The sequence below is a fragment of the Furipterus horrens genome, unplaced genomic scaffold (genome assembly GCF_987537825.1).
Source record: "Furipterus horrens unplaced genomic scaffold, mFurHor1.1.pri manual_scaffold_10, whole genome shotgun sequence".
Classification (NCBI taxonomy): Eukaryota; Metazoa; Chordata; class Mammalia; order Chiroptera; family Furipteridae; genus Furipterus; species Furipterus horrens.
In genome coordinates this window covers 71,586,407-71,598,906 of record NW_028327180.1, presented here as the reverse complement: position 1 = coordinate 71,598,906, position 12,500 = coordinate 71,586,407, and the positions used below count along the sequence as shown (strand labels likewise).

The window sequence follows — 12,500 nt, the reverse complement described above, 5'->3', positions numbered from 1 at the left end:
GTTCTCATATTCTCCACAGAACATTGGAAAGCTGGTTTGTGTGACCTGGGCCCTTTCCTTTCTCTAAAAGGCGACAAAGAAACAAGGCTTCAAAAGTTGAAATGAAAGTTAAGAGGATGACACATTTCTAACTTGGCGGGTCAGCCTAGGTATTTGGTGCAGTCTCTCTGCGTATTCATTATCTGGTACCTGTTTGGGCTGCCCTGTGCATAAACCTGGGCAGAGCTGAACCTGCAGAAGGGAGATAATTAGCCACTGGACAGTGGATGGCGGGCATAGGAGTCACAGTTCCTGCAGTAACTCATTGCAAGTCAAATTAAGGGGAAAATGCAAGTCTAGTAGATATTTAATGAGAGATTATTTCTAGAGATTATAAGGATACAGAAATTGCAAATACATAAATCCCTGACCTTTTCTGAGCCTTGGCTCAGTGAAAGAGCTGAATCACCTGCTTGAGGGGATTAAGGAGAGCCGCTTCCATCTGTTGGGCCACTCAGACTTCTTCTGTCATTAGGAACTGCTCGGTGGTGATGGTGTTCTAAACCTTTTAGTGGGAACTCGATTTTCAGAGTAGGAGATCTCATTTAACTTAATTAGGAAACTGCTAGGCATATATCAGGACTAATGACCTGCTCTGTATGCACTTCAGTCCCTATCATATTAGTGGTACTCAGTACACGTTAAATAATAAAGCAGTTGTTAATCATTTGTAACCTAATCATGACGTCAGCAGGAAATTCAACTTGAGAGTAGAAGTCAAGTGTGTGTGTGTGTGTGTGTGTGTGTGTGGCAAACAGAGAGATGGAGAGACTGAGATTCAGGGAAGTGAGATTCAGTGATATAACTTATACCAGTTCTAGTTTAGAGATTTAGAGCAATGGTACTTAATTTGTACTTCATGGGCTGCTTGTTGGGCACAGTGGTTTAGTATGAATTCCATTTCTTAACACAGTTTTTATCACTGTGCAACTTGGACACATTAAAAGCTAACAGAGTTACCCTGAGCTTTTAATGTTTGACTTTGCAATATGTAAGCATTATGTACATTTGAACTAATATATGCTAATAAAGACTATGTTACATATGTAATGTGTAAGGCCTTTATGTGTAAGATATATGTAAAGAAAGGGGATTTGCTAGTTTAAAACTTGGAGAACTTCTAATGGAGAACTTCTAATGTTGGGAAAATCAAAGGATGAATATTTATTCAGATTGGGGGGGCGTTGCTTTGCCATTTTCCTTAGTAATTATAGTTAATGTTAGTGGAAGTTAATTTTTTCCTAGATATACTTGGAAGGTGGTATTGTATTCTTTTCTATGACCTATTACTTACCTAGGAAAGGGTCTGGCTTCCCACAGTTCTACAAGAAAAGGTCAAAGGACTGATTTGCCTCTGTGAGGTTAGTCTAGCTCTGTGCACATTTGTTTAGCTACTTGTTCTGATGCCTTTATTAGCATGTATCTTCTTGCAACTGGGCTCATTGCTCTCAGCTGCCAGGTTATTTCCAATTTTCCAAAACTTTAATCAGTGTTCATGGGGTAAGGAAGCAAAATAATTTTTGTTAGGATAGAAAAGTTAATCACTGCCATGTTTACAAACCTACTCTTAAAACATCTGAGTTTGGAATCAGCCTCAGCAGCTCCCCAGCGCACTATGCAGAACGGCAGTTCTTTCTGCAGCTTCTTTGACTATCATCTCTATGCAACAACCTCTTAAGAACCTCTCAGAAGAAGAACTAAAAGGCTTCAATGGACTGTTGAGTTAGTTATGAACATTTTGAAAACCTCTTTAAGTTTTAAAAGTAATTTCCCCTCTGACAAATACATTCTAGTAGGCTCTATTCTAACTACTGTATAAAGGGAAAAAAACCCTCCCCTGTACACAAAAAGATGCCCCAAATCCTTAGTCATCGGGGAAATGCAAATCAAAACCACAATGAGCTACCACTTCACACCCACTAGAATGGCTATAATAAAAAAGACAATAACAGATGTTGGCAAGGATATGGAAAAATTGGAACCCTCATACGTCGCTGGTGGGAATGTAAAATGGTGTAGCACTTTAGAAAGCCATTTGGCAGTTTCTCAAAAAGTTAAGCAGAGAGTTACCTCATAACCCAACAATTTCACTCCTAGGCATATACTGAAGAGAAATGAAAGTATATACACAGATGTTTCTAGTAGCATTTACTCATAATAGCCCAAAGTGGAAGCAACAACTGCTGAATGGATACATGAAATGTGGTATATCCAGACAATAGAATATTATTTCATCATAAAAAGAATGAAGTATTAATGTTGCAACAGGGATGAATTTTGAAAACATTACGCTAAATCAAAGAAGCTGGACACAAAAGACCACATATAGCATGATTCCAGTTACCTAAAATGTTCAGAATAGGCAAATCTATAGAAACAGGAAGTAGGTTAGTGGTTTCTGGGGGCAGGGGGAAGGGGGGAAATAGGGAGTGACTACTAAGGTGCATGAGGTTTTTGTGGGGGGTAATGAAAATGTTGTACAATTAGATAATGGTGATTGAGTCTTAACTTTGTTAATATACTAGGAATTAATGAATTGTAAGCTTTAAGTGGGTGAACTCTATGATATATGAATTATATCTCAATAAAGCTGTTATTTACAAAAATCTTCCCCTTGATTCCTATAGGTATTTGGCCTGTGCATTATAATTTGTTTTAAGTTTGTGAAATGTCTATGGCATGAATTAATTGAGTTTATTTGGAAGAATAATTTTGATCTGGCTTCCAGCTTCCAGTCAGAAAACTTGATATAACACAATTTACCAAGTAAATACTTGATTCATACCAGAAAAAGGAAGAGATTGAGTTAATAGGCTCTTTACAACTTTAAGGAAATAAGAGCAGTGGTTTTGTATAGCACTTGGTCTCCAGGGAGAAAAATAGTCCTTTCTTTTCTGGTACTTTACTTACCATCCTAGAGACCAAGTGTGTTTATAATAAGCACCACTGAGCACTATGTATGCCTGTAAGAAGAACAAGAGCTATTTCCCTTTGGGAAGAGACGTTTTGGGTTATTAGCATTCCTTTCTACTTTGATTTGGGGAACTCTCAGTCATTTTTTAAAGGATTTTTATCTTCATTGGATCTATATTTACTCATAAACATTTAGGATTGGAGAAAGATTCCATTTGGATTAGATCCAAGATGAGTACAAGTTCTGCTCGGTTCTTATATTTGTTTATTTCTTGCCCTGGGATGATGGCAAATCATTTATAAATACTTACCTTTCTGCTGTCTACCATTTCCTTCTCTACTCTGAACATTCATTTGTAGAATGCTAAGAGGTCAAAGGTGAACCCATTCTTAAAGATTACCACACATCCATACCAAAGTGTGGATATGAATTTTGGTGTGTTTCTAGCTTTTTTTTTTTTTTGAGAGAAGCTTTTCCTTTTTTTTTTTTTTTTTTTAATGTGTTTTATTGATTAAAATATTACATTTGTGCCAATTTCCCTTCCCTCTGCTCCCCTCCACCCGGTGGCCCCCCTCCCTCCAGTTGTCCCCCCCTTTTAGATTATGTCCATTAGTTGTGCATACAGTTCCTCCCAACCTCTCTCCGTCTATTCCATTTCCTCCTACCATGATCCCCAATTCCTATATCATCTCCCTCCCTCTCCCCACTCCCCCTCCCTGTTGACCTCCCCCCAATATGCTTCCCGTACCCACAGTTCCTTTTCCACTCTCATTGCCTGTTTAGTTTGCCTTTGTTTCATCTCCCTAGCTTCTGTTTTTTAAACCAGTCCCTTTAACATCTCATATAACAGTGGTTTGGATCTAATGAACTCTTTCAGTTTTATTTTGTCCTGGAAACACTTTCTCTGTCCTTCTATTCTGAATGACAGTTTCGCTGGATAGAGTATTCGTGGTTGTAGGTTTTGGATTTTCATTACTTTGAATATTTCTTGCCAGTCCCTTCTTGCCTGTAGGGTCTCCCTTGAGAAGTCAGCTGATAGTCTAATTGGGACCCCTTTGTACATAATTCTTTTCTTCTCTCTTGCTGCTTTTAAGATTCTCTCTTTATCTTTAATTTTTGACATTTTGATTATAATGTGTCTTGGAGTGGTTCTCCCTGGGTCCAGTCTCTTGGGAACTCTCCTTGCTTCCTGGACCTGCAAGTCTATTCCCTTCCCCAAGTCTGGGAAGTTCTCCTTTATTATATTTTCACTCAATTTTTCAAGTTCTAGTTCATCTTCCTCACTCTCTGGCAAACCAATGATTCTTATGTTGGGCCTTTTATAGCTGTCCCAGAGGTTTCTGATGCTCTCATTGTTGCTTCCCATTTCCTCTCGCTGCATTGGTTGACTGCTTGTTCCTTCTCCATATTCCAGTTTGTTGAAATGAACTCTGGATTTTTTTCCTCACCATCTGTCTCGTATGTGGTTTTGTTCCTTTCGTTATGAATGTTTTTCGCTTCTTTCTTATCTTTTTCCTGCTCTTTTGTGAATTCTGTAAGCCACCTGATAACAATGGCCCAGAACTGAGCCTCTGACAGGTTTCTTATCTGTTCATCTGTCAGGTTCTCTATCTGTTGCCTGGTGAGTTGTGTCACCGGTATTTCTATAGTTGTCTGCCTCATTTTGACAGATGCGTTTTGTTTTCTTGGGCCGGCTGTAGGGGGCAGTGCCTGTGTACGCGTCACAAATCAGCGACCGGCGCCTGTCTGCGACCTATTTCGCAGCCCTGTGGTGCTTTCTTTGGGGGCGGGGGTCCAAGATGGATTCACACAGTTATTCAGCTAGGAGACCGGGATCCGTCCTCCCGCCCCCCTGGGCCTCACTGTTCAAGGCGATGCGGTGGCTGCTCTCCCCAGTGCCGGGGTCGCGCACTGCCAGGGGCTTGACTGCCGCCGGGATTTTTCGCCGCCCCGCCGCTGTCTCAGGTGCCACCGCAAACAGCACTGCCCTCTTTAACTCTTACCTGCCCAAATGGCACCGCTGGTTTATAACTTCATATGTTGGACTTCCGTGTAGTTTTATTTTCTGGAATTTCTAGTTATCCTTTGTTTTGAAGTAGTTGTATTCCTCTCTAGTTGTAGAGGGAGACCTAGCGTGTCCGTCTAAGCCTCCATCTTGGCCGGAAGTCCTGGTGTGTTTCTAGCTTTGTTACCAGGGTGGAAATTAGTTCTGTGCTGTGGAAAAAGTTGCTGTTGTTGAGCATTTATTTCCTGAGTAACATTAGTGGGTTTTGGAGCAGGTAGAATACTGTTACCACCCGCTGACTTACCACACAGAGGATGACTCCACTTACTGCCTTAGTTCTTCCTTGAGTAGCTTCTCTGTTCTTGGCTGTTTTAATTTTCCTCTGGGTCTTTTTTTCCCTAGTAACCTGAGCAGGATTTTACTTCTCTCTTTAATTCAGGGTCACATTTAAGGCAGTTAGATCTCATGGGTTCTGGGGTGAGTCTCCCACATATTAGACCTGAAGCTTTGGTCAAGTTATCTAGCTTTGCCAAGTTTCAGCTTCTTCATCTGTAACACAGGGCTAATGATGGTGTCAGCCTAGAGGAGTTTCTAGGGGAAAAATTAGATTATCTATGTCACGCACTTGTCCAACATTTATTGAACACTTAATTCATGTCTTTTAAAAACTGTTTTTAGAGAGAGGGGAAGAGAGTGAGAAACATTGATTTGTTGTTCCACTTACTTATGCATCTGTTGGTTTATTGCTGTATGTGCCCTGACTGGGATCAAACCCACCACCTTAGTGAATGGGGGTGGCACTCTAACCAACTGAGCTGCCTGGTGAGGGCTAATTTATGCTTTTTGAAGGAGACCAACAATTAGTTAGTCCTCCAGCTTCTGATATTAACCAAACAATTTAAAGGATGCCTAGTTATTCCTTTGGTGAGGTGCTCATTACGTTATGCTGCAGTTTCTTCAGCTATACATTTAGGATAACCTTGCAGAATTACTATGAAAATTAAATGAGATAATATACACAAAGTACTTAGAACTATATCCAGCATGTGGTAAGCTCTCAGTGAATACCACCTATTTTAAAAAATCATTCCTGTACCTTTAGTGGGAAAAATTAAAAGGATACGTGGCCATACCGTGGGAATGAGTCATCTTGGATTGGTCATGCCTTGTCCCAAATTGGTTTGCACTGCCAGCAACTTGATTCTCTTTCTCCTCCTCTTTCAGCTGCACAGTTGGACAGCATCGGATTCAGCATTATCAGGAAATGCATCCATGCTGTGGAAACCAGAGGTAAAGTAGTTCAACAGATGGCATTGTTCTCAGTGAAGGTCACACATCTGGGGAGGCATCAGATGTGCTACCTGCTATTTTACGATTTTAAGTGACTCATTAACTTCACCAGTGTCATTGCCAGTGTGTTTTCTTTTTCTTTTTTAAATTATATTTTATTGATTATGCTATTACAGTTCCAGTTTTTCTCCCTTTGCCCTCCTCCACCCGGCAACCCCTACTGTCTCAGGCAATTTCCACACCTTTGTTCATGTCCATGGGCCATGTGTTTTAAGTTCTCTGGCTACTCCATTTCCTACATTGTACTTTAGATCCTGGTGGCTCTTCTGTAACTACCTATTTGTACTTCTTCTTTTTTTTATTTTTTAGGTTTTATTTATTTATTTTTAGAGAGAGGGTGAGGGAGGGAGAAAGAGAGGAAGAGAGACATCAGTGTGTTGTTGCCTCTCACGCACCCCCAACTGGGGAACCTGCTCCACAACGCAGGCCTGTGCCCTGACTGGGAATGGAACCAACAACCCTTTGGTTCGCAGGCCGGCGCTTAGTCGACTGAGCCACACCGACCAGGGCTATTTGTACTTCTTAATCCCCTCACCTCTTCACCCATTCCCCAACACCGCCCTCCCATCTGGGAACTATTCCAGTTGTTGATAGATATGTATTGTTTGCCATTTTATCGTTCATAGTTTTGGTCTGCTTCTTTTTCCTAAATAAGCCCCTTTAAGATTTTATATAATAATGGTTTGGTGATGATGAACTCCTTTACTTTTTCTTATCTGGGAAGCTCTTTATCTGCTCTTTAGTTCTAAATGATACCTTTGCTGGGTAGAGCAATCTTGAGTGTAGGTCCTTGCTTTGCGTGACTTTGAATATTTCTTGCCAGTCCCTTCTAGCCTGCAAAGTTTCATTTGAGAAATCAGCTGACAGTCTTATGGGAACTCCCCTGTAGGTAACTAACTTCTTTTCTCTTGCTGCTTTTAAGATTCTCTCTTTATCTTTAAATTTTGAGATTTTAATTATGATGTATCTTGGAGTGGGCCTCTTTGTATCCATCTTGTTTGGGACTCTCTGTGCTTTCTAGACTTGCATGTCTATTTCCTTCACCAAATTAGGGAAGGTTTCTTTCATTATTTTTTCATATAGATTTGCAATTTCTTGCTCTTTCTCTTCTCCTTCTGGCATCCCCATGATGTGAATGTTGGACCTTTTGAAGTTGTCTCAGAGGCTGCTTACACTGTCCTCAGTTTTTTTGTGTTTTGTTTTTCTTTTTGCTATTCTGATTGGTTTTTTGCTTCTTTATGTTCCAGATAATTGATTTTATTCTCACCTTCATCTACTCTACTGTTATTTCCTGTAAATTGTTCTTTATTTCAATTAGTGGATCTTTTTTATGCTGTTGAGGTCCTCACTGAGTTCCTTGAGCATCCTTATAACCAATGTTTTGAACTCTGCATCTGATAGATTGCTTATCTCCACTTCATTTAGCTCTTTTTCTGGAGTTTTGATGTGTTCTTTCATTTGGGCCATGTTTCTTTGTCCCCTCATTTTGGCAGCCTCCCTGTGTTTGTTTCTATGTATTAGGCAGAGCTGCTATGACTCTGTGTCTTGGCAGTGTGGCCTAATGTAGTAGGTGTCTTGTGGGGTCCAGTGGCACAGCCTCCCCTATCACCTAAGCTGGGTACTTGCTGTGCACCCTTCATGTGGGCTGAGTACTCCCTCCTTTTGTATTTGAGCCTTTGTTGCTGTTGACAGAACAATGGGAGGAATTTACCCAGGCCAGTCAGCTGCAAGGATTGGCTGTGACCACTGCCCACCAAACTACTTCTAGAAGTTAGTGAAAATCAAGATATAATTGTATTCCTTAGTTCATAGACACCCTGAATTCTCTAGTGGACCTCTCGGTATCCATGGACCGCAGGTTAAGAATCTGCTCTGGGGAGCTTTTGGCTGGGGACCATCCAGGTAGGAAGCATGGGTTAGATCCCTAGTTTCCAGCAGCAGCACTGTGCTCAGGCCCTGTCTATCACTCTTTGACCTTTCTGGGTCTGTAGGAGCAGGGCTTTGAGACCAGAGATGTTGTTTCATCCCAGTGGTCTCCATCCCCTTGTCTGAGGTTGGCACGAAGGCGATTCCCCGCTTCTGATGGTGTGGAGCTTTGAGTGCACTGGTCTGTTGAACATCTTAGAAAAGCTAATAACTCTCTTTCCACTGGGTTTGATTTGAACCATTGTCAAAGATGTGAATCTTATTTATTCTATAGCATCTCAGCCCACCAGCCCTTTTTATTTGTTTGGAAGAAACTACCTTTTAAAGCAGGATCTGTAACTCTTTACCAGTTGAGAAATATAGGTGTCTTTATAAAGGCTATAAAGCATTGAGTAGAGGGGGAGGAAATAAGATTAACTTTATAAACCTCTACTCTTATGTATCCAGTCAAAAAGTATTCTTTCCAATAGAGTTATTTTAATGTGTACTAAAATTTTTATATGTTTGCTTATTTCTACTATACCTTCATTCAATAGAGAGTTAAGGCAGTTTGCACAGGTAATATAAAATATGACCAGAAAATATGAAGTAGAAGTAGGTGACATTTCTGGGAATGGATCTTGAGTAAATAAGGACATGGGCCAAGTTGAGTTATAAGGCTGTTTACAAAAAAGTGTCATTAAGGTGAAAAATCAGAAGCTGACCAAATGTCTCAAAATTGGTTAAATCAACAGTGATATACTCATGCAGTAAAAAATTCTGAATCATTAAAAATGCAGTGGAAACACATTTATTAACACCCAAGTAAGTGAAAAATGCAAGTTATAAAACATCCTGCCAAGTACAAACCAACCCATTCTGGAGGTGTCAGGGCGAGCGGAAATTTGTATCTGTACATGTACCATGGAGTTGTCTATTTTCCATAACTACAGTTTCTAAATTTTTAAAAGTAGGTATAACTAAGGTAATTTTTCAACAGGCATTTTGAAATGCTTTTCATTTTAAAATAAAAGAATGAGATATAAGAGATCCAGGGTTAACAAAAATAGAGGCATAAAAGTGGAGCCAAAAGTGAGTTCAAAACAAAACTCTCCTTCCCTCGACTCCCCGGGCAACCTCATATACTTGCCTGAGGTGGGCCACCTGTCTTTCACTAAGTTTTCAGCAAGCAAAACAAAGCGAGAAACCTAATCATTTAAAACCCTTCACAGAGTTTGTGTGATAAATGCAAGCCCATACCTCAGGAAGATGACTTTTTCTGATGTCAAGCCAGGAAATATACACAATAAGTAGTGAGGAAGAAGAAGGTCGCCAGTTGGTTTGGCCCCTTAGCTTCTGCTTCTGAAAATTATGTTTTAACTTTTAAGAAAGTTCATTCAGCACAAAAAAGACATAGGATAGTGTGAGTCAAATGCCATTTTTACGTAAATACATGGAGGAAGTGGCTGTTTCCCTACTGTAGTGCATGTACATACACATATGACTGTGGGAGCCAGAGCTGACCAGAACCCCTGTCCTCTCTGGGCTCATTAATCATTGTCCGATGAGAGCTGGGATTGTGTTAAGTTCCAGGAAAGCACAGGGACAAAGGAAAGAGGAAACACTTCAGAAAGGACAAGCCCTTCAAACCACCACGTTACTGAATAATGGTCTGCTACTGAGTAACTTGGGGCCCATCCCCCAGTTGCTGACCAGGGTCTCCTAGCCCGTGGCCTGTGCAGGATGATGCCATGCCTTCGTAGGTCTGCTTTAGCTATAGGGCCCCCTCCTTCCAGACCTCTTGCTTTTATTCATGAGTTCCATTTCTTTCCTTTTTATTTATTTATTTTTTTTGTAGGAAGGATACAACTTCCTATTTTTTAAAAATTTTTATTATTTTTTATTTTACTGTTGTTCTTTTACAGTTGTCCCAATTTTTTCCCTGTTGCTCTCCACTGTCCCACCCACACCCCCACTCCACAGTCTTGTAGAAGACACTGAAGAATCAGCCTTTTCCCAAATTTCTTCCAGGAAATTTTGTTTTGGCTCCAAAGTTGTGGCTCCGGTGGAGTATAACTCAATGTTTTATTCATTCTGTCATGTATGCAATACTGATCTGGATGCTGGGGATATAATGGTGAGGAAGACAGAATCACTGTACTGTAAGTTTACATGGTAGTGTGGGGAGAAAGACAAGAAACCAAATAAGATAATTTTAGATATTAACTGCTATAAATTTAGTTTTTAAAAAAAGCAGGGCCAGATTCTGGCCAGTAGTGTTGGTCATGGGGTGCATTAGATTGAAGAGGTTGCTTTTAAGTTGAGACCTGGATGATGAAAAAGATCTGGGAAAGGAGGGCTCCAGGTGGAGGAAATCCTGTGCAAAGACTGATTAGGGGCCTGAGCTTGATGCATTGGAGTAACTGGGAGGCCATTGTGGCTGGTGCAGAGTGGAGTAGTTGAAGGCATAGCAGAGGTAGGTCTATGCTCAATCATGTAAGGTCTTTTAGGCACAATAAGGTTTTATTGTGATCTAATGCAATGGGAAGCCATGGGAAGGTTTTAAGAAAAGAGATGGTTTGAACTGATTTGTACTTTGAGAAGTTCACTTTGCCTAGTGGTTGATAAATGGACATCAAGGGAGTAAGATAGGATGTGGGAGACCAGTTAGTGGAGAGTTATCAGATATGATGGGCATAAGACTTAACAGGAGAAAAATCATTTTATATTACTTGGTCTGAATTATCCCCTTCTGTAAATGATACAGTGGTGATCATATCTTTGAACTTAAATGAACAAAGTACTGAGGTGGGTTAGTTTTTGGTTCTTTTTTTGGATATTTGAAGATAAACACCTCCAGTCTAGTTGTACATTTCCTTGGGTTGAATGAAGATGGCCCTTCTTTTCCTTTATAATGGATATTTTCATTACAAATGAGTGGATTTTCTAATTTCTCCATCTTGGTTAACAAAATTTAAAATGTTCTTAACCCTCAATATTTTCATTTTGTATGTGCAAATAAGTTGTGAAGTGTTTATCCTTTTCTGAAGTATGAATTTTTGTCATGTCGTTTTTAGCTTTTTAAATTAAAAAAGCATTTAACTATGATCTATTTAAAAGTATATATTTTGCATCTTTCAAATCTCTTCAGATGCTGCCTCTGGCAAGGGAAGAGGAAGGTTTCTTTCCCTTCTGATGACTGAACTAACAGGAGGGCTGAAGTGTGCAACACCTTTGTGAAATCCTAGACAGCTGTACCAGTCACACTCCTTTGCTAAGAGCAGAGCTGAGTGACAGGGGACTTTAATTAAATCAGCTTTTAGAAGGAGCGAGAAAAAGAAAACAGTGCCTTTGGCTGGGCTGGCTTGACTTGTGTTTTGATGTACCTCTAATTAAGTCATCACTGTTTCTCTTCTCAGGGATCAATGAGCAAGGGCTCTACCGAATCGTGGGGGTCAATTCCAGAGTGCAGAAGTTGCTGAGTGTCCTGATGGGTGAGTGCAGCCCTGGCTCTGCCACACAGGCCCTAGGGGACACGGAGAGGGTACCTCTGAAAAGTCACCAGGTCTGTATGTATGGACAGCCCATAGGGAAGGAATCACGGTGTTCCAAGAGGTAACTCTCAGAAATAAGCTGCCTCACTCACCCATTTTCATGGCTGTGGGAGTTACTGGAAGAGGTGGTACTGGGTGGAACTGGGAGAAACAAAAAGTGGCAGGTCCAAGACACCACACCCTTTCTGTTTGTGGCGTTGACCACTGCTAGTCCCAGTGGCGCTAGGTCACTCCTGTGACCACCACACCCTTCTCTGTCTTTCATAGCTCATGAGTCCCTGTCCTCCCCAGAGATAGGCATTTAGTGGGGCACACCTAATGCCTGAGAAAGGGCGTCCTTCTAGCCTAGAGAGGACCTCGGGTCTCATGTTCCCTGTTAAAGAGAAGGCATCATGTGACTCCCAGATAAAATATATATAAGCAGATAATTCTTCTGATTCTCTTTACTTCTAGATTTCAGCCTAGTCTCTCATTTGAGCAGCAGAACCTCCTTTGCAGTTGGCTGATATAAATATGAAGCTACTATCCATGAATGTGCAATGTTTGAATCAAAAACCTGAGCCAGTGAGCCAAATTTGCCTAGGCTGCAGATTTCCTGTATTTTTAGATATGAAGCCAGCCAGCCTCAGTCAGTCACATGCATCTAAATGGCAAATAGATCAGATTTCACAGATCAGTGGCAGTTATTCATCCCCATGGACGCCCAGCCATGCACTTATAGAGACGGACTATC

At 40.7% G+C, this 12,500-nt stretch overlaps 1 protein-coding gene across 4 annotated transcripts in view; it reads left to right on the top strand.

Annotated features, from left to right (window-relative positions):
* ARHGAP26 (Rho GTPase activating protein 26) overlaps positions 1 to 12,500 on the top strand; it is a 485,784-nt gene that overhangs the window by 229,182 nt on the left and 244,102 nt on the right. For all 4 annotated transcript variants that reach the window (XM_090288083.1, XM_090288084.1, XM_090288082.1 and 1 more), the window contains exons 13-14: positions 6,183 to 6,248; positions 11,633 to 11,707. In XM_090288083.1, coding sequence (XP_090144209.1) covers positions 6,183 to 6,248; positions 11,633 to 11,707 — 141 coding nt within the window. The remainder of the gene's footprint in view (positions 1 to 6,182; positions 6,249 to 11,632; positions 11,708 to 12,500) is intronic.